The following is a 25,072-nucleotide window of genomic DNA, read 5'->3' as shown; positions in this document are numbered from 1 at the left end:
TGAAACATAAGGGAATCTCATTTCTTTTCTGAAGCAGAAAAGCTAAACTATTTTTAAAACCTCTTTTCAAAAGCATTTCTTTATACCCTGCAGAGAAGGAAACCAAACAAGGAGAAGGAGAAAAAACCCCATGTGCCTGACTTATTTTTATTTTCCAGTCAACTCTGAATTTGTATTTTGCAAAACGCTCTTTCTTTAAGTGGCCTGTGTCACGCTTCTGAGATAAATGCACCTGGTAATGGTACAGACATTGAAGTAAAGGAAGAGGGTGCAGCACACAGAGACAGCACAATGTGCCCCCCCAAAGTGCTTCTTTTTTTTAGCCTGCTTGTTAGACCAGGGTCTTCCTGGTGAGGCTATTCAGAGCAGCCTCCTGCTGACAAGACATGGTGCTTGCCTTGATATGTGGGGAAGGCAACGGTCCCAGGGTCCCTGTTGCAGCCCTTTCTCCTCTTGCGGGCAGCTACAAGGCGCTTTGCTATCCTGCTAACTGTGAGAAGATAACCATCCTCAACATCACCCCCTTGGAAGCGGAAGTGCATTTCTTCTTGGAGCACGATGCCAATGCAGACACGTTCCTCTTCGAGCCTCCCAGGATGACGCTGAAACCTAATGAGAAGCAGGTAGGAGAAAGCAGATAAGGCGGGCTGCAGGAGCTCAGCCCGGCAGCTGTTCCTCCTGCTCACTGAATGCATTTCTCTATTTCTTTTTGGGGGGCTGGACCAGGAGCTGACCATTTGGGCATACCCCACTTCCGCTGGCATCGTGGAAGACAACCTTGTCTGCTGCATTAAGGACAACCCTAAGCCGGTGGTCTTCCGCCTCTGCTGCCACGGAGTGCGGCTGGAGCTGGGAGTCAACTGCAAACAGCTGCATTTTGACAAGCTGCTTCTGCACAGGTCACATGGGCCACTGTGCCTGGGATGACAGCTGTCAGCCAGCTCCTCTTTAGCTTCTCTTGCTGCCTGTGCGGCCGCTTGGGTTGGAGGCTGCACTGACATCCCTCCTCCTCCAGCTCTTCCCAGTCCCTTGCTAACCACTCCTCACTGAGGCCTGGATATGCCACGATGGCCCCTGGCTCTGTACCCCCCAGGAACACTCTGGGATGGGCATCCTTGTCCACACCAGAGCTGTGTGTACTCCAAAGCTCACATTAGTTCGCTCCAGCTAGACGAGCTGGAGGAATCTTTCATCCATATGCTCTGATGGGATCTGAGCCACCCTGTCCCACAGCTGCTTCAGAGTCGCTCTGTTTCCCTGGGGAATCGGAGAGCCAGAGCTGAACCAGCAGACAAGATACAACACAGCAACGGGCCGGTTGCTCCTCCTTATCTCCCTTCTGTTGGACACAATTTTAATGCCAAGCTCTCTCCCAGAACCTCACCTCCCAGGCTTGTTATGTGGAAACAGAAGACACTTAACTACTGTGAGGCTGGATGATTTCGTACATGTGATAGGGCTGCCTCTAAGCTGCTTTCAAAGTAACCCTCGAGGAACCAGTGCTGAGCATCTTCTTGTCTCTGCAGGAAGGCCAGCAAGACTCTGGTCCTGCAAAATAGCAACCCGCTGCCTGCGGTCTGGAGGCTTTGTGGGATGGAGAGCCTTGGCGAGGATTTCTCTGTGTCACAAGACCACGGCACCATTGGCCCCTATACGGAGTTTAGTCTGAAGCTACATTTCAAGGCCACGAAGGCTCTCAATGTTAAGAAAACCATCCGACTAGAGGTGAGGTGGATTGTGCCTGCTTATCCACCTTTTTCTAGGGATGGAGGCTCTGTAGTTGAAGGGTCCCCTGCAAACAGGGCGGAGGGATGGGCCTTCAGTGAGATTCCTTTCTTCTTGCATCATCTGAGGGGCCAGACCATTAGCAGCAGGGAACTCTCGCTGAAGGATAGTTTTGTGGAAACTAAGCAACCACAAAGGTGCCCTTGTAGCTGAGCTTCATTAGGTAAGTATACAGTGGAGTCAGGAAGAGATGTACCTGCCAGAAACAAAGGTGCTACCTCCCCAACTTCCACTGCCTCAAACTGTATTTGCCAGAATATGTCATGCATCCCTTAGCATCCATGCCACCCCGGACAACCAGGTACTAACTCTGCATGGCTCAAGTCTTGATCATGAGGCTGCATCCTGAGCCTTTCTACTGCAGTAGACAGGGCCACTGTGCAAAGCTGAGTGCGGTCTCTTGGTTGTCCAGACTTTGGCACACTCCCTGGCACCCTGCCAGACAACAAGCAGGCAGGTTAACAGAGGCCAGGAACTGCTTCCAGCAGGCTGTGCAGGTGAACACACACAGTTCTAGAGTGGAGGGGGAAAAGAATATAGCCATATGTATGCTTTTTGCCCTTAGGGCTACAATACAGGTTCTGGCCTGTTTTATTTACGGGCTTAGACATAGACTTGGGTCTCCACAGTGGACTCTCCCCACCCATCTCTCGACCCAGGATCAAGGCAAGCCCAGTTTCCCTAGGTTGGGTCAACTGAGGGAAACTGACCGTTGGGTCAACTGTTGGGTTATAAGAGCCATCCAAGAATGGATCCCAATCTCTGAGCCAGGGAAGTCCAAGCCATGGGAACAGCATTTGCTCAGAAGAGAGGGTTGATTATCAATGCCACGTGTTGTGGGACAGTTCCACAACCACGTTTCATGGTTGTTTTCACATCACTTGGACTCTCAGAGTCTTCTCTAGCAGCAAGTTTTCCCTGCTGTAGGGGTGACGAGTTAGGCTGATCACGTTTCGTACTACAGCAGAATCCTGCTGGGTCAGCCCATGAGATCAGCAGCATAGGGAGGCTTGGGAGTCCCCAAGCACTCGCCAAGCATAGGAAACCCAGGGGGAGGCAACTGGCAGAGACAAGGGCTTGCACGTCATCTACTGAAAGATTTTGGGAGAATAGTCTAATCAGTGTTTGTTTCTCACTGCCTCAGGTTTCAGACGCAGAAAACATCTTGGGGATCGTTCAGATTGAAAACATCCAAATCTTTGCGGAGGCCTATGATGTTGCTCTGAACATCACTTTTCCAAAAGGTCAGTGGGTTCCCCAAAACAAAGTAGTCCAGCTGTTTCGCATAACCTTGGTAGGCATGCGACCAAAATGGGGATGGGATAGCGTGCAAGCATGGCAGTAAAGCGTGTCTGGCAAGCTGTGTGGAGTGGGAACGCTGTCAGGGCCTAAAGCAGCCTTGAGTCTCTTGCCTCCTAACTCCAAAGCGTTCAGCATAACGTGCTTTCAAGCTGCCTGTTTAGGAGGTGATTTATTTTGTAAAAAGAAGGCCATGCTGTTTGATTTGGGTCCCTTGAAATGACAGCAGCATGACCAAGTAGTTGGCAACTCCTGAAGGCTCAGAACTGCACATAGAGTTGTTCAATCTGTGCTTGGAAGCAAAGATATGGAAACTGAGCTCCTTAGCTGCTAAGCACTGCAGGTATTCTTTGAGTAAGAGAAAGGACAGCGAAATAACTAGAGATAACTTCCAGGAAGGGAAACTTTCTAAGAAGGGCTTTGTGCCTCTTAAGAACTTCAAATATGAATCTTGTTGCTAGATGTATTCTACAGCAACTCAAATATTCACCCCTTCTTACCTCTCTCTCTGGGATTTTTGCAGTTGCAGATAGTAATCTGGATTTTGGGATCCTTAAAGTCATGGATGAAGCAAAGATAACGCTGAATCTAAAAAACAAAGGGAAGTACGAGATTGCATACAGGTAAGTTACTGTTTCAGTTTCGTGGTCAGTAAATGTATGGTGCCTCCAGGCTTGTGTTCCCCTTGTTCTCATGGCTCAAACCATTTGCATGCTGGCTAGCTCGCAGACAGGGTAAATACAAAATCAGGGCTCTCCGATCTCAAATGTTAACAGCGAATCCAGTCAGATACCAGCAATCTTCACTGTCCAGCAGGAACCAGAAGCAGAGGCATTGAAATTTAAGTCCCCCGCTGCTTTGGTTTCCTTACTTTGAGGGTCTGTTTATTTCTCTTTATGAAATTCTTTGAAGGGCAAAATGGAAAAAAAAATCTGTATCCAAGTAAGCTTACAGCACTTTTCATAGTCTGCAGTCTGTGAAAAGATCTGTGCTGTGATTTCCCCAAGCACAGCTGAACTCTTTTTTTTTTTTTTTTTAATGGTCCTGTGCTGGTCTCTGCCAGTTCTACTGGCACTGGTACTTTTAAGTGGAGAGGTCTTTACTCCTTCCCTTTCTCCCCAGTTTCAGACTGGAAACTGCGGGTACAAACATACCAGACTTGACCTCACACTTCAGTATCCAGCCACAGAAGGGTGTGCTGACTGCCTCTGAGCGCCCCGCACAGGTCCAGATGGTCTTCCACCCCAAGAGGGAGATAAAAATTGAGGACAAACCTATCCTGCAATGCCAGGTGAGGTACCTGAGGCAGGCTGCTGCTTGCCTTGGGTGTAAGCAGGACATGTGTCTTCTGGAAGGAAGGGTTTAGCTGGGGAATCCAGTGACACCTCACACACACACATGCTCTCTCATACCCACACATGGCAGAGGCTTTTAGGAAATATTTGTGATGCTTCCTAAGCGGAGCTGAAAAGCTAGTTTGGGAGGAAGCATTTGAACAGCTGTGTTTAAATATGGGGGATGTGCTGAAGGGGGCTTGGGGGTGAATTTAGGGGACAGGTGTAGGGGTTCTTCTCTTTGCTCTATTTGCCAACCCCTCCTCCGGTTGCAGCTGATTGAGCCCAATGTCTGTGAAGGAGGAGAGATCATCGCTGTCATCCCAGTGAGGGTGTCAGCAAATGCTCTGTTCACCAAGTACAGCATTTACCCTGCCTCAGTCATCAACTTTGGTGCCATGATGAGCGGCACCAAGAAAAGCTGCACCTTCACACTGGAGAACAAAGGCATCCTCGATTTTAAATTCCTCATCTGCAGAACAATCCGGGATGTGCCTATCTTGCCAAGGAAAGGGTAAGAGAAGCCCTACACCACTCTTTCTGCCCAAAGAGGCATGACAGCGTGGCTGGTGTGCGACAGTATATGATAGGCTGTCAGGGCACCTGGGTTCTTGTCTATTTGTGTTACTGACTTGTGAACAGGGGGCAGTGCCTCAGTCACATCGCCAGGTGTAGGACAAAGCTAATGATACGGCTGGTCTATCCGTAACCTATAGCAGTAGGTGCTGCAGGCGGCCCTCCTGGGGCCATCAGGAAGATGCATTCAGGAAGGCTTTCCTCAGGCCAGCTTTTGGCCTTGGAGAATGGTGGGGAGAGCCCAGCCTGACAGATATTTCTGCTTTCTCCTCTCAGCACATCTCCAGTGAAATACACCCGCTCCCACGAAAGCGAGACCTCAAGCAAAATCCTTCCCTCTGTCAAGCAAAGCAAGCAAACTGACTCTCTGCAAAAGGACCTGAACCCTGTTACACAGGTGGGTGACTCCAGTTTCCCAACACACGCTGCTGCAGCTGGTGTGGGAGGACTTTGCTATGTCTGGGCTGGGGGCTCATCACCACAGGATGGGACATGGTCCATGTGGCCCAGGCAGTGGCAGCTGGAGGTCCTGAGATCAGGGCTAAAGCCACCATCTCCCACCCACAGGCAGAGGCAAGAGACTGCTCTGTCCCACAAACAAATTCATGCTTTGGCTCAGACCTGGAGCAGGACCAAGAGAGGGAGCCAGGTCCCATGTTTGGTCGATGCCAGGCAAAAGAGGTCCACAAGCACAACAGACACAGAACATCCCTGTCCCTGTTCGCAGTCTGTAGATATGCAATTGCTCTCTCCCTTTCTGTTTTCTTCTCCCTCTTCCTGCTCCCCACTCTCCTGTCATTTCTCACATTCACCAGATTAGTTGTGTCTGCTTTCCTGTTTTACCTCTGGAGGTTGAAGGATCCCAACTGCCTTCCTCACATTTTACACCTAAACCCCCTCCTCTATGCTACTTGGGACAAGCCAGTGCCTCCTCCCAGCTTGTCCATGTCCTGCCTCTGGGCTGTCGAGTCATCTCTCCCTGCCCTGAGATTGGGGGCCTGAGCTCGGCTGGAGGCTGAGGAGTGGCATACTCCCTGCTAGGGATGCTCAAGGGAACGCCATTAGACATTGGCCTCTTTTGGGACTTTTTCTGCAGGCTCGCATCACTTTAGGCATGTTCACGGTGTACCCTGGCTTTGGGTCCATCTCTCCGGGTGGCCATCAGGTGATCACGGTGGATTGCTACGCAGATCCACTGGGGACGTGTGAAGAATACCTGTCCATCGATATCAGTGACAGAGATCCCAAGGACAATCCCCTTGGCATCCCCTATACCCTGGCTGCCGAATCCTGCCTCCCAGGTATGCCTGTACACCCCATCCACAGGTTCTCATGGCCAGACCTGCTGCCGATCTGCATCCAAACTCACTGCTGGGACACAGAGCCACCCCGACCCTAAAGTCCCATCTTAAAATCCACAAGGGCTCCAGATCTCTTCCACTCAGCCAGTGTCTTTCAAAGTGGGGGCACAGTCCCTGTGGGGAGAGGCAAGGAGGGATATGTGGAAGGATGAAAGGAAAGCAATACCCTTGAAGACTGAGGGTGACTGGGCTCCATCCTCACAGCCAACTTCCTCCTCCAGGGTGGGTATTGCAGTGACCTGTGCAGAAAGGGCTGGTCCAGCCTTTTGTGAGGCCAACAGAGTCCAGATAAATTCAGCAGGAAGGCTTCTCCATCTCAGTCCTCCCTCTGTCTGCTCACAGCGTTCGTGGTTGACGACATAGGGTCCATCTTCGAGGAGCATCGTATCTGCAGCAACATCAACCTTTGCCACATCCTGCAGACTGTGCAAGACAAGGGTGTGTTTGTCACAGACGAGAACACGTTCATCTTCACCAATGTTCTGGTTGGGCACCAGGCCACAGCTCGCTTCAAGATCTGCAATGTGGACAAAATCCCCTGCGACGTGGTCCTTTCCATCAAACCGACCTCCAGTAAGGTAAGAATAAGAGGCCAAGGTGACTGTTCTTTTAAGACCTCATGGTAGCCTGCCTTGTTCTCCAGATTCATTGCTTCACCTTGCCCAGTCTAGGCCAGTTCAGAACAAGAGCACATCATTCCCTTACTGCTGTTCAGAACAGACTTCTGCTTGGGCCAATCCTAAGTTTTGGGGCCTCTCAATTTCCCCTTGGGTAGGTACGCAAGGCAGCAGAGAAGCTGTCATCTCTCATTGAGAAGAGGAGGAGCAAACTGGGACATTCCTGTAGGGGGATGAAGGAATTGTCCCTCTCTCCCACGAGCTCAGAGAGAGAAGAGGAGCCACCACCTCCCGCAGTGGGGGCAATGCCCCAGATGCTTTTGGTGGCAACCCCTAATCTCTCTCCTCTGCTGTCAAATGCTGTGACAGGGTTAAGCCAAAAGTCCAGGGGCCAATCTGGCTACCATCCTTCAGGCATGACTTCTATTGCTAGACAGTGCAGGCAGAACTATAGGGGAGAGCAGCAACCCCAGGGTGACAGTTGGGTTGAATTCAGTGGATCTCAAGCAAGGTTTTGGCTCATCCCTCTGGGTCTGCAGAGGGAGTCCAGAACTGCTCTGTGAATATCCCTTGGTGGTAGCACACTCAGAGCGGGGGCACTACTGTGCTGACCTGCCAAGACTCAAAGCAGGCCATTTCGTGAGACTCTGGCCTTTTCCTTCTCTTTAGAGGACAGTTCTAGATTATTTGCAGGGTTTTCTGTACAGTCCATACCTCCCGTGTATGCTGGAAGGGCTGCTGACATTGCCAGTGCTCAGAGCAAGCAGTTGCACTTCTGGGCTTCATGGCAGCTCCCTGTAAAAGGGCAGCACCACTTTGGGATCACCCTGAGATGAAATTAATGTGTCTTGGGAGCAGGAAGAAGGACGCTGTCCTGGGGCTGTTCCCTATGATGCACATGTGGGTAAGACTGCATCACACTGAAGGGTGTTTCCTCCTAACACTGCTTTGTGGGTTCCCCCAAGCTTAGCACCCACGTGGGCGACGTTTTTAAGGTGGACCCTGTTCGGATGTGCGTGCCCAGTCGCTCCCATGCCTTTGCTACAGTGACCTTCACTCCACAGACAATGCAGAACTACCAGTGCACTTTTGAGGCTTCCCTTGATGTCTTGGCAAGGTAATTCATGCCAGAAAATCCTGGGGTGAACTTTTTGATAGCTCGCTCTCTTTTAGGAGGATGTAGACCTGTCATTAATCCTAACTCTTTTAGTAGGCTTAGATAGAGGACTTAGCATTAGATAATACAGGAAGCAGTAACTACTAGATATAGCATAGCAGAAGAATGAGTCGTAGTTTAGCCTATATGAGTAACTATGAAGACAGCTTAACATTAGGTAGCTAATCAGAAGTTAGTGAATCAGAAAAAAATGGAGTTGTGAAACAGCTGAGTTGGGGCTTTCCGAGGGCAAAGGGTTAGATGAAGCCGCTTCTGTGTCAGGAGGCCAGTATACATTATTTGCACCTTGTTTATATTAAGATGAGAAGATCATATCCGATAGGCTTGGGTGTAAACTTGGGACAATCCTCTGTCTGTTTGTGCAGTGGCTCTAACTGGTTCTTCTCAAACTCATAAATCACTGAATTTAGATAAGATGCATCTAAGTGAAATTTTGACTAAGTGAAATGATTTTTAACTGTTATTTTGAAAGGCACAGTGTCTTCAAAGCAGATTGCTTAAACTCTTGTGCATGACCCTGATTTGACTGGAAGGGGAAGGGAGAGGGGGAGCTGTGCAGTGGGGGGCAGGAGTGCTATTGGGCCAGGCAGGGAAAACACAGTGGGTAGCACTCTCTTCATTGCCTTCCACATGGAAAAGGGGTTAGTGCCAGCTCTAACAATTTCTTCTCTGCCCCTCCCACAGCCCTGTAGTGTTTAAACCACAAAGCCTGACATTCACTATCAGTGGAGATGGGAATCTGCCCCGGGTGACCATCCTGCGCCCAGTCCTTCACAACAAGAGAGGGAACCCTTTGCTCCTCTTTAAGAAGCTGCTGCTAGGTCATTCGGAGAAACTTCCTCTGATCCTTCATAACAGTGGCATCATACCTGTCCAGGTGAGGACCTGCCCAGGGAATGCTTCATCTGATCTGGGAACAAGTCCTTGTCCCATGGAAGAAAGGCCCTGAAGAACGTGGTAGACCTGCACGGACATGTCTTTACACTGTGTGTGCAATTGCACACCAAATGAAATCCTTTCCCTCTAGTTCAGAACCACTCCATCGCAGGACTGTAACTCCCTCCTACTTTCTGGAAAAAGCTTTGGCAAACCAGTGGAAAGGTTTGCACTTCTCACCCAAATCCCTATAGGGCATTTCCATCAGCCTTTCACTGCTTGTCCTGTCTCCTTTTCAGACACTGCTGCCATATTCTCTAGTCTTAATCCACCCTTGGGGTTTTGCGTTGTTATCTTTCCACTCTGTGCCTTAATGAACACTGTGGAAATGGGTCTCAGAAACTCTGTTTAAATAAATCACTGACTTCTACTTTCCAATAATGGTGTTCCCCTTGGAAATGTGATTTTTTTTTTCACCAGTCTGTCCTTTTCAGTTAATAACAACACAAGAAAGTTACAGGGTTTTTTTTCTCTCTCTGTCCTCTCATGTTTTGGTTGTCCTGTGGGAATGTGTTATGTCATAGTTACATTTTATTTGATCACATTTTACTACATTCTAATTAAACTCAGTTGTAAGTTTAATTACGTTCTATTCATTACTTTTTAATACTTTCTGTCCCATTGGATTGTATTTTAATTATGTTCTGTTCCATTGCCTTTGAACACATTTTTCTTTATGTCTGATTTTAGATAAACTTTATGCTAAGAGTTTCTGTTTGAAATGAAGTAGTGTGTTGGGTTCCCAGTGGACCAGCAGCCAGGACATTGTTGATTCATGTGGTGTCCCGTATCCACACCAGTATGGTCATGCTTTGTCTTCCCTTTTCTCAGTTGCTGATAGACCTGTTGGATGAAGAGGGAGTTTTCTTCCTGAAAGCCAGGCCCACCACACACTGCATCTCCCAGGCTCCAGGCACAAAGGAGGGCTCTGCTGGAAAAGGTAAATGCATTAACCATGAAATGTGACTAGGTCATCCAGATGGGGGAGATGTGTGCCCTGGCAAGATGTGTAGGAAAGATGTGTGTTTCAGTTGGGCCAAGCCTCAGCAGCAGCAGCCAAACGTTAGTTTTATGGTTTCTTCCCTGGGGCTCTCTGCATCCCGGATTTCCATGTAGACTCTGCACTGCAGAGAGTTGTGTTGCTCCAGAGTTTCTTCCTAGTGAGTTGCAGGGAGTTTTTCTGTTCTTCTGGACACAGTGGGATGAGTTGTGGGAAAGCCTTGGGGGGCTATAAGCACTTGAATGGGCCATCTGGGTTCATCACTGTGGGGAGGGGGGGGGGGTGTTGCCAGCCTGAATGGAGGCAGCCCTTGAGCCCCCAGTCAGCGTATGGAAGCTGAAAACATCGTTCGACTCAACTTTGTAAGAGCTGGTGGGAGGCAGCCTGAGTAAAACTGTGGGGTTAACCTGAAGTTAAGACACTTAAGCAGCAACACGCATGGTGTCATCATAGTGTTGTGAACATAGGAGGAGAGTCCAGAGCCATTGCTGGGAGAACCTGGGTTTAGAGACAGCTCAGTTTCAACATATTTTGCCTCTTATACCCCATGGGAATATTTCTTATATATGGCTGTATCACTTGTCCCTGACTTCCATTGCTCTGCAGGGAGGAAGCCTCACACCATTTCCCTGGTCCTGAACAATGGGGAATCAGCAGAGTTTGATGTGCTTTTCAAACCCAACCTGACCCAACATGCGGAAGGGAAGATACGCCTGTCCGTAGTGGACAACCCTTATGAGGAGACCAACATTCTGCTGGTGGGTGAAGGCTACCAGGATGACTTCACGCTGGATAACATCCATGGACTAGTGGCAGACAGCGATGAGGAGAACACAGAGGACAATCTGGAGGAAGACATAGTTGAGGGTAAGAGAGGAGAAGCTGTCAAGATGGAGCAAGGAAGAGGAAAATACCTGTTTGTCTGTCCTATGCCAGTGCAGTTGTAGTCCAGCCTCAGTGGATAGATCCTGCTGCCTTTTGTAGGCTGCAGAGTAGCCACACTTGAGAAAATAGGGGAGAAGGTCCTGTGTCAAGGGAAAAGCATGCAGGCTAGGAAAGAACAGTCACAGTTACCAGCATTCAACTGAGTATCTCTAAAAGGCACATGGAAAGTCTGTCAGCCCATGGTATCCTATGGAGATGAAGACCATATATGAAAATGCATGTCATATACATAACAGGCTATGTTGTCACCCACCTGACTCTGGCAGCCTGTGCGTCTGCCTGCTTTGTGCAGAGATACGGTGTGTGCTGTAACGTGTGTCCCTCTGCATAGAGATGGCCCCGGGTTTAAGGATATGTCAGTGTATACCTTTGTGAAGGACAGAGGGAGGATAAGGAATTGCATCTTCCAGAGGGAGGAAGGCTTGGGCACGCATGTGTGTGTGTGCATGAGGGGGACAGACGGACATTACTGCACACTGAGATCCCTTGCCCTCGTTCTTAACAGCTGCCAGAGCGGATCACATCCAGTTTGGGGGCTGTCATATTGGGACACCCTACCAGGTGACCTTCACGATCACCAATCACAGCAGCATGGAGGCGATGCGGTTTGAGTGGATGGCAGGCACCCCATTTCACTTCTCCCCCCAGGTTAGTGTGGACAGTTCTGCCTTTTCCCACTGCTCAAACCCTGCCAGGTGGGTTCCCTGGAGCTAGCCGGGGGTTACCACATACTGATGAGAGCCCATTTCAATGCCACACATGAGGAGTCTCTGGCTTTGCTGGGCTCAGAGCTTTGCAAGGGCAGGGCTGCCAATCCCACAGAAAATGTTCCTTGTTATGGGAGATGGTATCATTCGTTTGTGCATCTCTCCATTGAACCCAGGTGAATTCCTTAGTCCAGTCCCTAAAGATGCCTCCTCCTGTTGGTTCAGGGGTTATTTTGGGGAGCAAAGACCAGCTTTTCCCAGCTTGTAAATAAACATAGGTGACAGAGGTCCTGAATTTACCTCAGATAAATACATAGCAAAATGCAGAATTTTTGGCAAAGCTGCTCACCATATCAGTTCCTCTGCTGCCAGTCATGCCCTTGCTAGCGATTCCAATTTGGTGTTGGCTCTCTGGTCCCTCCGTAGGTGGGACACCTCCATGCTGGCTGTGCTAAGGACATCACAGTGACCTTAAAATCAGATGTTGCAGTCACCTTCAAAATGCACCCTGTGAAGTGTAAGGTGGCTAGGATCGCCTTCCAGCTGCCAGCAGACCAGGTTCCTGACTGGGACGACCGCCTGCACACTGTCAAGTGGGTAGATGCCACAAGGAGCCAGCCAACTGTGTGGCCTGTCAAGAAGAAGGTAAGAAGCAAGATAGCAAATGCTAACGTAGGTTACAAGAAAAGAGCTGCCCATGGCAGCAGGCTGCCTTCTCTGCTGGCTAAGCAGGTCTTGCTTCCTCCTGAAATTTAATCCATCAGTGAGCTTAACTAGCAGTGCATTTTAAGGGAGAGTTGGATACATGATGACTTGATATCCATCAAGATGAAACGTCTTTCTACAAGAGATGCTTCAGTCAAGCACAAGCTATTGGTCTCAACCAAAAGCAGTGCTGAAAGTGTTGCAGCCTGTGTTATACTGGAAGTCACATTTTATGATTCCTAAGGTGACTTAATTAGTGTTGAAATCTCTCCATCTGATTCAGTGCCTTTTGCACCAACAAGGAGTTAAACCCACTGTGCTCTGCCTCTCGTTTTGAAGTGAAGGCTGACACTAGCTCCCTTCTGTGTATGCTGGCTAGTGAGCTCTGTCTGCAACGATATCTGAAATTTCACATGTGGTTCCTGGAAAGCAGGAGATATCTCGTTATGCCCAGGTATATTATGGCAGTCGTATAGGAGTCCAGAGAAGTATTGTCTCCAGAAACTCTCTTTACTGTCATTATTGGTCAAGCTCTCTCATCTTGGGTGATGACTCTTTCCTAGTTTCTAGACCACTGTAAGACCTCTAAAGTAAGCTGTTTCTCCATCACAGCACCAGCAGTCAGTGACTTTCCTAGTGAGTTCATTCTCATTCCAAAATGCCTGTCCGCCCCAAAGTGGATAATGCCCCACACGTTACATCAGTGAATAACCTTTTCCTAAAACAAGAAGAAAAGATGCTTTCTAGGTTTATTCATTCTTGGGCTTCTCCATCCACAGAGCTCCAGCAGGGGGACTTAATTCCAATTTAGAGGCCTGATGGTTCTGTCGGGGGGCAGAAAAAAGATCAGACACTCTCCAGGATTGAAGCACAGGGACTGCCACCTGGTCACACTCCCCATGGATGTATTCACAGTCATCGTCATGGTTCATGCTTCCCCATAGCTTTGGTTGAGAGGGAGGAATGAATGCTGTGAAGGAACAGTCAGATTTTGTCTTCCTTCCAGGGAAATAAAGGGGATCAGTCCTTCCTATACCTGACCCAAAGAACTCCTTGCTCAGTCTGGCTTTCTGGGCTCTGCTCAGTGGCTCTTCCCTCTCTTTCTTGTTCTGTTTGGAGGTGATTGAGACAGACCCGGAGCCAGCTCACACTGTCCTGGAGGAGAGCAGCCGCGAGGTGGAGCTTCGCCTCAGCGCTGTCGTTGATTATGCGGAGTTCAAGCTGGATACGGACTTGATTCAGTTCAAGGAGACCTTGCTCTTCCAAACAAGGACCTTCACGTGAGTAACGGAGGCCAGGCAGGACCAGCAAGTGCAAACTGCCTTTGCCCCAGGAGTCTGTTACGCAGGCAGTTTCTGCTCCCCCAGAGCCACAATGCGCTCTCCAGTGGCCGCTGCTTTTCCCTCTATCCATGCTTCTGTGCCAGTAGAAGGTTCACACTGACATGCTCATTGCTGGGCCATTTAATAAACCTCTTCTGATATCCAACAGGCTAATCAGCCTTGGACTGGGATGCTGCTGCCTGCTGGGTCTGAGGTCTCAGCTTCCACACATCCCCTGGCACAGACCAAAGGCCTGCAGATCCCTCACATCTGGACCAGAATCCCTTTTAGGTCTTTACTTCCAGCCTCACATGCTGTTCTTCCCTTTAAACAAATCATTTACTGTTTTGTCCTCTCCGAGTCCTGTCTGGGTGCTGGAGTGCACAAAGCACACAAAGCCAAGTACGCCCCAGATGTGTCAGGAGGGTCCATTTCTACCAGCCTTTTTTCCTGAGAACAACAGTGGTTTTGCCCTCATTGCATCTTGCCTGTCTTTATCTGCCTGAGGAGAGGTTTGCAGTCAAAACAATGTTAAATTGAGGTACAAGGCTGGAATAAGCCCCATGGCAGTGTGTCTGGACACTCCTTAGCTGCCAAACATGTAAATACTTTGTCTCCAGGCAGCCCCCCTCTACTGTACTAGACACAGTACAGCTGTTTATGCTGAGGAGTATGTCCTTCCCCAAAGAACGGAGTGCCAGGAGCCCACCTTACACTGTTGTTTCTCATGCTTGCTTAGCATGTTATACATGCTAAGCAAGCATGTATAGGGGTTTTTTTCTTTTCTTCTTTTTTTTTTCTCCTTCTGCCCTGTTTTGCAGTTTCCAGCTGTCCAATACAGGGAATGTGGCCCTAGAATACACCTGGATGGCAGATGTGGAGGATAAAAGAGCAGTCAGCTATACTGGGGAACTGCTCCTGACCAGCCCTGAAGGTAAGGCACTATCTCTGTGTGCTAGCTGGGGTTGCCCAGGATTTCAGTCAGCTGCTGAGAGCAGCTGACTGAAGGAAAAGTCCAGACACTTCACGCCACAGCAGGAATTGCCTCTTCTCAGTTGTCCAGGCCTCCAGCATCATCAGCATCTTCCAAACTGCAGCTGAAGACTTTCTCCTTGTCCCCCTCTCCCTTTCAGACAGTCCTACGCTTGCTCTGACATTTGCACTCCTGATAGGAGCAGAGCCAGGCTGAGCTCAAAGCTGGCTCAGGGTAGAGCCACATGGTGGATCAAGACCTGGAAGAGACCATCGGGGCATCTATCTGGGAAGTCTCAGAGACTAAGAAAATCAAGACAGAGAGCCACGATGGTGTAATGAGTTGCTATGCATCAGCTGGCCTGCAGTCACTCTCTGCATGCAGTTCCTCAGTCCAGAGCAAATGCAAAGTCACTGTCTAAAATTAACCTTCCTGACTCAGTCACAGCAGTGTTTGCCACAGGCTGATACCCCGCTCACAGGCAGCTATTGGAGCTCAGCAGCTGGGGAGTGACTCATTAAACTTGCCCTAGCGTGGTTGTGTCTGAGCACATGGGACCAGAGTGGTTTCCTGCAGGGAGACAGGGTCTCTAAGACATCTCAGCAGAAATAGGTATGGGGAGGTCTGTCAAGCTTCGTGCTTCTGGGCACAGGCATCTTGACACCCTTCTTGACCTGCTGGGTCAAGAAGGAAGAGCCCAGCCCAGTCCCTGAATGTGTTTAACTCCCTCCCCAGTGGGTTGTTGTGTTGGCTCTTCCCTGGCAGAGGGCACACGTGTACTGAAGCTGGAGCATTTGGCTGTGCTGTTAGCTGTCTGGTTGTCAGTTAGAAGAGTCTGATAAAGAGGAAGGAGGAAGAAGGTATAAAGAACAGTCCATTAACCCTTTTCTCCAGCATGCACAACAACCTAAATTCAGTTCTGTAGGCAACAGGGGAGCAGGACTTAGCACTGTCCCTAAGCACTGAGGTTGTCTATACCAGGACATGAAACAGTGCCCAAGAATTTTCCTGGATGGTCCTCTGTGCTGTTAGTTGGTGCAGTTTTGACACAAGCCAACTGACACTCTCCCAGCAGTTCCTGGACATGGTTTGAGAATTAACACTGGCCAGGAGCTATTCCCCGGGAGAAATTTGCATCTAGCTCCCCAGTTCTGGAGGTGGAGAGAGTTTAGTTGCATGGACTGAAGCAGCTGGCTTCAGTTCTGGGCCCATTTATTTTACTAACGTAGACATAGCTTCCTGGCCTTCATCCAAGCCTCTTGCACAGAGTGATGTTCAGTGGTATCTTTTGATATAAGCAGTTCTCTGGGTCTCTACTGGACTTCTTCACTACGTTTGTCCCCCTTACTCCAATGCTGTCTGTTGCCTGTCCTCACTTTTCCACCTATCCCCCAAGACTTTCTGGGATCAGAATTTAGTAAGCAGTGAGAGAGGAAAAGCAAAAAGTGACCTGACAGCTCTCATTGTTTCTCAGTGGGAATCCTCCTGCGGAAAGCATTTGGTCAGAGAGGTTTCCTTGCCAACGGCTTTAAGCCAGGTGCATCCCAGCTTCCCTTCCCTCCCTCTGAAGCAGGAGGGAAAGGTGCTGAGAACAGAGGGTTTCCTTCTTGGAAGATGTCCCACTAACTTGTTCCTCATCACAGGGGATTTCCACTCCTCCAGTTCTGGTGCCTCTGTGAAACTCCAGGCCAGCTGCTGTTCCAGCCAGATGGGCTGCACTCTGGAGCACATCTCCTCCTCTCTGGGCTCCTCTCTGAGCACTGTCAACGCCACTCCACAGTTTGCTGTCGAGCCCTGCAGTGGCACCATCCCTGCTGGTCAGGAGCAGCTCTTCCAGATGAAATTCTCTCCAGTGGATGTGGGGGAGTTTGAGAGCTGTATGCTCTGCAGGTAAGAAACGTCCAGGCCCAGTCACTTTTTGACTCGTACTGCTGGAGGACAGTCATGGTATTGCCTGTGAGAGAGGTGGGAAGAGCCAGTCCCAGAGAGGCAGCAGAAACAACCAACACATAGGAGCAGAGAGAGAGGATCATCTGGCTTGGTAGAAGCTGGTACAGAGGCATTGGGAAAAGACATTTTATGAAACATTAACCTTCTTTCAGGGATTCTTACACAGCCTTTTTCAGAGGAATGGAAAATAACTCCTCATTCTCTTCTGTGCTATATCGGTGCAATGTTGTGACTAGCATCATCTTTGGGCAGCTTTGGGGAATCCCTCCAGCCCCATAAGGTTTAGATCTTTGGACACTGGCTTTTGGAGAAGTGTACAAGGTTGCCCGGGGGTTGCAAAATCTGGATTGGGAGATCCAGAAAGGTTGTCAAGGGGCCAGCTGGTCCCTAGCTATTTCTCCTTACCAGACCAGCACAGCCTCCTTATCTACATAGAAACCTACACGCTGCTTTTGGTCTCTAGATACATAATTATTCGTGTTTCTGCCATTTCACCTCTGCTGCCTCTGTGGCAGGGACTGTTTGGTTGTTGAGCAATGCTTGTACTGAGAGAGGATGCAACACTGCTTGCTGTATAAGGAGACAGATAAACAGCTGGCTGCCTGGAAGTGTTAGCGTGGCTAATACTGGTCCCTTTCTGCCTAGTATTCCTAACCTGAAGCCAAATCAGAAGGGCCCAGAAGTGGTTGTGAGGGGGAGAAGCCTGCTGCCACATTGCCACTTCGAATTGGAAGACTCTGACTACGTCACTGCAAACAGACGCAACCCAGACTTGCGGGGACCTCAGGGGACAACGTTAGATCCCAACACAAGAGTGATTGAGTTTTCAGCAGTTGGCGTGTATAGCAGGAACAGCAGGTAGGTGTGGACATGGCTTCTCCTGTTGATGGTTGCTTGGTCACCCTCCCTTATCCAGAGAACTCTCCAGCCCCTCTTCCAAGCCCCCGCAACATATCTGTACCTTGTCTGTAATCTGTTGGCACTTGGCCGTCAGTCTGTTTTGGGGCTGGAACAAGCTGGTCAGCGAAGACTAACTGGCCATTTTTGCTCTCTTTGTTCCTTCCTTCAAAAAGAGCAGCTGGCAGCGTTTGCTAGCTGGGATGGGTCAGTCTGGGAGGACTCCATATCCCCAGCTTTGTGGCCAGTACATCCTTTGTTCCTTGGAAGGTGTCCTTGGGACGTTCTTGCTCCTTCGAGGTACCAGTCAGGCAGGGTCAGTGAAAGCTGCAACCATAGCAACGAATGCCGTCTCCCAAAAGAGTCTCTTTAGACTTCATTTTACTGCATCTTACCATTTTTAGGTGCAAGAGTTCAGCTATACCCTGCTTAATTCCTTTTTTGATAGCTATTACCTGTATCCAGCCAGGAGACAAACAGGGCCCCCAAGAAGCAGATGAAGCATCCATGCTCCCAGTGTTGTCCGCCCATACCCAACAACCCCTTCCAGATTGTGTTGTGTCCAGGACTGGCAGTGCCTGATGTCTGCTGCAGGACGTTCATTAACAACTCAAACCCACCTTAGACTTGTTTCTGCTTTGTGTGCCCAGGACCTTCCTGCTTATGAACCCAACCAGTTGCACGTATTCCTTCCAGTGGACTTGCCAAGACCCCAAAGTGCCAAGAGAACAGCCAGCTTTCTCCTGCCTCACAGAGAGAGGTCAGATCCAGCCAGAGAAGAAGGTAGAGGTGGGTACGAAAAATGAAGAAGGTGGGTCCAGTTCACATGTGTGCCAGTCTAATACCAGCTGTGTCTACACTTCCTCGGAAAACCCAGGGCTTGGTTTAGCCAAGCTCCTGAAGAAACCTTTGACTACAGAGTAATGACCTGGCAGAATATGAAACCTATTCTCCTGCTGTGCCCCATGTCTTGATGTGTTTGGGCTGTAAGTGGCACAGTGGCCTCTCTTAGAGCTGGCAGCACATGGGCAACAAAAGATGGAGCTTTTCTGGGGTTTCTGTATGGTAGAGCCCTCTCTCCTTACCCCTGCCATGGGCAGCAGCTACCCTTCATTTGCCTCTTTCTCCCCCAGATCAAGTTTCAATTCATCCCTCAGCACCTGGACATCACAGAATCATTCTGGGTCTTTACAATCCCTGAGCAGAGTGTTTCAATCCCGTTCCTGCTGGTGGGCAATGCCACTGATCCATTAGTGTCTCTGGACAGATCCCACCTGAACTTCCACTCGCTGTTAGTCGGTGAGTACCACAGTGAGAGCCTTGCAGATACGTACCACTCCAGGACCCCCGCAGTCCTGTTACTCTGGCAGGCTCCAAAGAGGAAGCTGGAAGTGGAAACAAGCACTTATGAGCAGATCCGCCAGCACCCGAGCGTATGAGGGAGAGGAAGCGGAAAGGAGGAAGGCATGCGGTTGGAGCTGTTTCCAAGGGAAGAGTTGGGTAGAGGGCAGTGGATCCTGGTGAGGTCAGAAGTACCTGTGAGCCACCTCAGCCTGGCAGAACCCCCATGTCACTGCTCTGGTGTCCTGGAGCATGTGAGTGTGAGGAGGGGATTTCAGAAATGGGGTCTGCCTTCTCCTGGAAGGGATGTCCTTGAAGACTGTTGCCTTTCCGCTGCCACCAAATGCCTTCACCTGAAGGATATAATACTCCTGCCCTGTGGGGTCCTGACCAGCTATGCAGCATCTCAGTTCTTGTAGGGGCAGAACTATTTGGGGGTTAGGCCTTTCGAAGATGGTTTCTTTGAATTATCTTTCAAACATCTCAGATTTTACTGTTTACTGATCCTGTGGTGGCTGGTGGGTGCTCAGGAAAAGCAGAGGAAGTTGGATTTCAGCTCTGAGTGCACAGCCGAAGGTGCTGGAGCTAACCCCAGCGGGCAGGCCACTGTCACAGGCAGTGTGTCCATGTCCTGAGCGTGCCACGCTGCAGGCAGTGCCCCTTGGTGCAAATTGCCTGCTTGGCTCAGCTGGCAGGCAGGAGCATGTTGTGCATTGGTGGCCTGGTTGCCAGAGAAACTGAGGGTTTTCAGCTGCTGCTCTGTCCTTACCCCAGGGCACGAGATGTACCAGACAATCTACATGATCAACAGCGAGAAAGAGGCCTTCAGCTTTGCTTTCAGAGAAAGTTCTTTCTTCCCAGAGGGATGCAACGCCTCCCTGAAAGTAGAGCCCCTGCAAGGCTCCATCGCACCCCTTTCAAGGTACCAGGGCTCACAGGCACCATCATGGGCTCGCAGTCAGATTCCGAAGTGCCAAACGTTGCACTGTCGATTTCGCTTTTGAGGGTCTCCCCCCTGCAGTCACCAGGGGACTCTCAGCAGTAGCAGACATATGCCTTGTTTAATTCTGTCCCAAAAGGCAGGCACAGTTAACTGTTGCTGTCTCTGTAAAATGGCTGTGTCTGGGTAACCAGGTCTTCTAGGCCCCCTTTCTGGAGAAATTCAAGGTTGGATCTTGCATGTTTTTGTGTTTGAACCCTGTGATACCCTGAGCCAGCAGCCCTAAGTGTGAAAGTGACACAGTGTGCTTTAGTGACAGGACCCATCACGCATGCTCATAGCCTGCCTGGGTGTAAAGAGAACGCATGAGCTCCGGGCATCTTTGTTGTGGCTAAAAAGCTGCTGCGTTTTGGCTTGCCATTGAGTGCAGGATAAGAGAGCATCTGCATCAGTTACTGTGGCTCACCTGACAAGCCCCAACTCCTTAAGCCTCTGCAGTTTGATGGTGTTAGATCATGTACCCAGGCCCCACAAAGAAATTACAAAGAGGCAGTCCAGGGGAGTCCCCATTGCACTGCCAACTGCCATGGGAACTGGATGTTTCCTCTCTGCAAGAAGGGCGTTATCCCTGTCATATAGGGAAAGATTGGGGGTCTCTGGGAATGCCCTACTCTGTGTTCAGGACAAAAGAGGGATCTCAGCGTGATGCTGCCCCATGTCACATGGACAGAGCATTATATTCCTCTTTAGTTCAGAGATCGTTTCCCTGTTGTTATAACCTCTGTCATTTCACTGCCTAGGGTAATCATACCCAAAAGAGCTCTCACCAGGATTTGCTCCATAAGAGAAGGTGCCAATACAGCAGGGCGCTGCTCCTGATTTCTCCCAGGCCTAGGGTCCCACCCTAGCCTGCATTCCTGTGAACCAAACAATTTGGGGCCAAGAAAGTTATAAGAAGCAGTGAATGGAGCAGTAAGGGTCTTCTCTCCCCAGGTGTGCCATTACAATCTTCTTCATACCAATACTAGAAGGAGAGGTGGTCTTCAACCTCATGTGTGATGTTAAGAGGAAGCCCCAACCCCTCTCCTTGAACATCAAGGCCACCGCCTATAGCATGAACATAACTGTCAGGTTTGAGGACAGTGATGGCTGCATTGCTGAGCTCAATGCACAGGAGACCAACGTCATTGACTTCAAGAAGGTGAGTGGCACTGGTTCCCTGAACCCAAGCCATGCAAGGCTGTCTCTTAACCAGAAGCTTTGCAAATATGCTTGAAGAAGAAGGAATGTTTTTCCTTCACCTAGTCCCCACTGCCTTCTCCCCACAGGTGGAGCTAAATGAAAACATTCAAAACATCTTCACCATCAGCAATACCGGGAAGTTGAGCTTCACCTTCTCATGGGAACTTAGCGGCCCCCCAGCTCAGAAACAGTTCCTTACCATTACCCCTCAGATGGGCACCGTGGAGGCCGAGGGGAAAGCAGAGGCCCTGCTGACTTTCCACCCACGGAAGATGTGCTCTGTAAAGGATGTAGAGCTGACACTGCAGGTGAGGGGCTAAGGTTTAGTATGTGGCCTTCTCCTTCCCTGCACACCAACTTGGCAGCAGGAGCCCACAGATAGGCATGAGCTCCATCACTAAAGAGCCAAACTTGGCAGAGAGGCTTTTTGCCACCAAACTGAAGAGCCTGACTCCTGAAGTGAATGCTGCAAGAAGCGCTGACCCAGGCTCACTTGCTTTTGAGGCAGGACATTTCCTCCAGGCCCTCTCTGCCCCTAATTTGGGGGGGGGGGAGGGGGAACCCTAGATGTGCACGGGGATGGGCCTGTTCCTCTCTGCCAGGGCCCCACTGAGCCAAGTCCCACAGCTCACAGAGGCCCTGCTGGCATGTAGCCATGCTGCTGAATGGCAGCTCTAGGCACCCGTACAAAGCAGGGCCATGACTCTCCTAAAACCTTACCCCCTCAGCCCAAGCCTTTCACTTTCTGCATCCGTTCTGGGGTCCTTTGGCACCTGCTCTCCCTTATTGTCACTGCAACCAGCAGTCCCCATCCCCTTCCTCAGCCATATCTGGTGTTCAGTTTCCACTCCAGGTGCGATTCCCGCCTCTTCATGTTGTCTTCATGCTGTCTTTTCCCCCCACCTCAGATTAGCAAGGGCCCCACATTCATCTGCATGTTGCTGGCTACTGTGGTGGTGCCCACTGTCCACTTTTCCTTCACCAAACTCAATTTTGGGGCCTGCTTTGTCTACCACGCCGGGATGCTGCCTGCCCAGCAGACCCTCATCATCACTAACAAGGCAGACAAGGATGTCAGGTAGGCCTTCTCTGCTCACTCCTTTGGCCCTTGCTCAGCACGTGACTGGTCCATGCCCTCATGGTGAGCAGGGCTCTTAGCCTGTACCACAGGTGAGGAAGCGGGGCCGTATTCTGACCACCTGCCCTGAGGCTCAATGGACTGACAGCGTTGCCACTGACTCCTCGCAGCAGCCAGACCTTCGGAGCCAGTGGGGACTGCATGCCTGTGTCAGTCCTCCTGACCTGTGTGCCCACACATCTATTTTGGCTGTATAAGAAGACAGGGTCTGGCAGCACAGGCAAGCTAAGGAGGCTGGATCACTCTGCTCTCCAGTCCTCTGTTACCTGAGTTTGAGCAAGGCCCAGAACAGCCTGGCCAGGATATCACAGGGAGGCTACTGCAGAGCAGGCAGTTCAGCACAGGTCTCCCCATCCCAGGTGGCATGCTGAGCATGGGCATCCTGCTTGGCAACAGGGAGACACCATCTATTCATTGAGCTTATGAGCTGCTTTACACTAGTATGTAACACTACCAGCCTCCTTCATGCCCCAACTGTGCTGGCCCAGGCTGATTTGAGTCTTTCATTTTGCCTGTATTTACTTCTCCTTGCGTGCTGTTCACACAAGGGTCCTGTTCAGATTATTTCCCCCTGTCTGTTGAGCAGAAGATGGCCAGCTCCTATGATAAACAGACCCCTGGACACAGCCAGTGGGCGCTAATGACACTTGTGGATGACAGCCTGAAAGGAGACAGCAGTGAAAGGGGACAGGAGAGCCCTAGGAAGCCCTGATGTTGCCTGCTGAGCTCACAACCTTGTGACGCCTCTGCTCCTCTTTGCTGTGCTTTCTCCCAGTTTGAATTGCTTGTTCACCAGCACCGCACACCTGGAGGTGGACTTCCCAGGCTACGTGCTGTCCCCAGGAGGGACAGTGGAGGTGCCCATCACTTTCTATCCCAGAGAGGCTGTGTCTTACCATGAGCTTGTCCCTTTTGAAATCAATGGTCTTTCCCAACAAACTGTTGAAGTCCGAGGAAGGGGCACAGAAATGAAGGTGAGACAAAACCCAAATCCTAAAACTCCAGATATCAGCCAGCCAGCATGGCTTTCTCTCTCATTTTCCTCATCTCTCTTCCCCAATCTGCCATGTTTTGGTTCTGTGCCACTCGAGTCCTTCTTTCCTTTCACTTCATACTGATCCCTCCTGCCTCAGGTTGATGTTGTGGAACCGCGAAGAAAGGTGGTGAAGCTGGGAGCCCTCTCCATCGGACAAACAGTGAAGAAGATTGTCACCATAGCAAACAACAGTGCTGCCCCTCTCACTTTTAATCTCAATTTCATGTACACTATGCCAGAGCTGCAAGAAGCTGGGGTAAGGCCTCTTCCTTCACTGGAGAACACTTTACTGTGCCTCCAGGGATGTCTGCAGGTAGCTGTGAGTCCCTCTGGACAGGAGCTAGCTTTGCTCTAGCACATTGCTGTGTCCAAGCTAACATCTCCCTTCACTCATGAGAGCTTATTAGCTCTAATTTAGCACTGTGTAAAAATGACTACAAAGCTCCAGGCTGGAGCAGACCCAGAGAGCTTGGGGTACAGGCAGGTCGTGTGTCCTTAGCTTCCTCATGGACATCCCCAGAATCTACTTGGTAGTTGAATCAAAATTGCCTAGAGACTCCAGGATCAGATTTCTGCCTTTCTGGACATAGTAGTGTGTAAGGGAAAAACAGCACTGATCAGCCCTCTTCTATCCAATATATCAATATTCTCTCAGGCAAAAATAGCCCAAAACCTTTTTCCGAAGAAATTTTCCCCCCATTGTGGGTACTAGTAATCAAAGATCCCAAAGGGTTAAAGCAGAATATGGTTTCATTGACCCATAGAGAAGAAACTCTGAAGCTGAGAGTGAATATCTTCTTTCACCTGCAGAAATATATTGTTCAATGGTTTATGTAATGTTTGCTACCAGATGGGACTGGGATGGTTTAATTAGGGTTGATTACAGTTGCATGCTGTCCAGGCTAACGATCTACCAGTAGATGCTTGCAACGTAGATGTCTCACGTGAGCTAGGTTTCAGGCTTAATAGCCAAAAGTGAGAAGTAGGCATAATCCCTCTGACGCGTTTCAGACACCTACATTATGGTTGTGGCCATATATTCTAGGCATGTAAAGTTAAGGGAAGTAAACCAAACTTTAACGACAAAGAGTTACAGCTCTCTTGGGGCTTACATGAAATGACTTGGGAAGTCATAGTCCAGCTCCCCATGGCCAGATGGACATCTTACAAGAGAACATCTTTGCTACCTAAGGATGCATATCAGGGATTGAACAAGACTGGAGTAATGTTGGTGGGGACAGAACAGGAACGAATCTAAGCGTGATTGGAAGAATCTCCTCTAACTCTAGCTCTGAAGGATTCACTGCTCAGTTGCCAGATGAAGTAGCCTCCATTCATTTCTTTGGACAGGTTCTCTGCTTGAACCCCACCAATGAAATAAGTCTGAAGCCCAAAGGAGATACCTGTAAAGTGGAGGTGATCTTCTCCCCAAAGCGCCGCATCCTGCCCTTCACTGAAGAGGTGATGCTGGAGTGCCACGGCCTGGTGCGCTCCCTCTTCATGGTACAGGGCTCCTGCCAGGGCATCAGCGTGAGCTTGGACCGGGAACACATCAACTTTGGAGCGGTGTTGCAGCAGAGCTGTGCTTGCCAACGCATCATCATGCAGAACACAGGCGACATAGGAGTCAGGTAATGCAAAACCTTGCCCCTGCCTAAGTGCCTGGGAGCTTGGATGAGGGCTGGGGGCAGGATGGGGCTGTGGCTGCCCAGGCAGTTGTTCTCCTCTCCTTTATCCTCTCAGAGACAAGGCAGCAGGCTGGAAAGGACCAGCCTGTGAGCTGGGGCCAGC

The 25,072-nt window shown here is 49.9% G+C and overlaps 1 protein-coding gene across 1 annotated transcript in view; it reads left to right on the top strand.

Annotated features, from left to right (window-relative positions):
- The window catches only part of HYDIN (HYDIN axonemal central pair apparatus protein), a 181,490-nt gene that overhangs the window by 149,535 nt on the left and 6,883 nt on the right, over positions 1-25,072 (top strand). Inside the window, exons 50-78 of the mRNA XM_068956343.1 lie at positions 464-623; positions 727-899; positions 1,527-1,725; positions 2,930-3,029; positions 3,608-3,707; positions 4,207-4,375; positions 4,694-4,932; positions 5,271-5,391; positions 6,091-6,295; positions 6,698-6,933; positions 7,938-8,089; positions 8,834-9,026; positions 9,917-10,025; positions 10,692-10,952; positions 11,536-11,678; positions 12,164-12,382; positions 13,562-13,722; positions 14,586-14,698; positions 16,381-16,627; positions 17,333-17,545; positions 18,235-18,373; positions 18,718-18,883; positions 19,700-19,847; positions 20,859-21,066; positions 21,194-21,415; positions 22,016-22,185; positions 23,021-23,219; positions 23,379-23,537; positions 24,632-24,912. Of these exons, the coding sequence (XP_068812444.1) occupies positions 464-623; positions 727-899; positions 1,527-1,725; positions 2,930-3,029; positions 3,608-3,707; positions 4,207-4,375; positions 4,694-4,932; positions 5,271-5,391; positions 6,091-6,295; positions 6,698-6,933; positions 7,938-8,089; positions 8,834-9,026; positions 9,917-10,025; positions 10,692-10,952; positions 11,536-11,678; positions 12,164-12,382; positions 13,562-13,722; positions 14,586-14,698; positions 16,381-16,627; positions 17,333-17,545; positions 18,235-18,373; positions 18,718-18,883; positions 19,700-19,847; positions 20,859-21,066; positions 21,194-21,415; positions 22,016-22,185; positions 23,021-23,219; positions 23,379-23,537; positions 24,632-24,912 (5,205 nt within the window). The remainder of the gene's footprint in view (positions 1-463; positions 624-726; positions 900-1,526; positions 1,726-2,929; positions 3,030-3,607; positions 3,708-4,206; positions 4,376-4,693; positions 4,933-5,270; positions 5,392-6,090; positions 6,296-6,697; positions 6,934-7,937; positions 8,090-8,833; positions 9,027-9,916; positions 10,026-10,691; positions 10,953-11,535; positions 11,679-12,163; positions 12,383-13,561; positions 13,723-14,585; positions 14,699-16,380; positions 16,628-17,332; positions 17,546-18,234; positions 18,374-18,717; positions 18,884-19,699; positions 19,848-20,858; positions 21,067-21,193; positions 21,416-22,015; positions 22,186-23,020; positions 23,220-23,378; positions 23,538-24,631; positions 24,913-25,072) is intronic.

Source organism: Struthio camelus, chromosome 10 (assembly GCF_040807025.1).
Source record: "Struthio camelus isolate bStrCam1 chromosome 10, bStrCam1.hap1, whole genome shotgun sequence".
NCBI lineage: Eukaryota > Metazoa > Chordata > Aves > Struthioniformes > Struthionidae > Struthio > Struthio camelus.
Note: the sequence above shows the minus strand (reverse complement) of the source record. Positions and strands in the feature narration are given on the sequence as shown.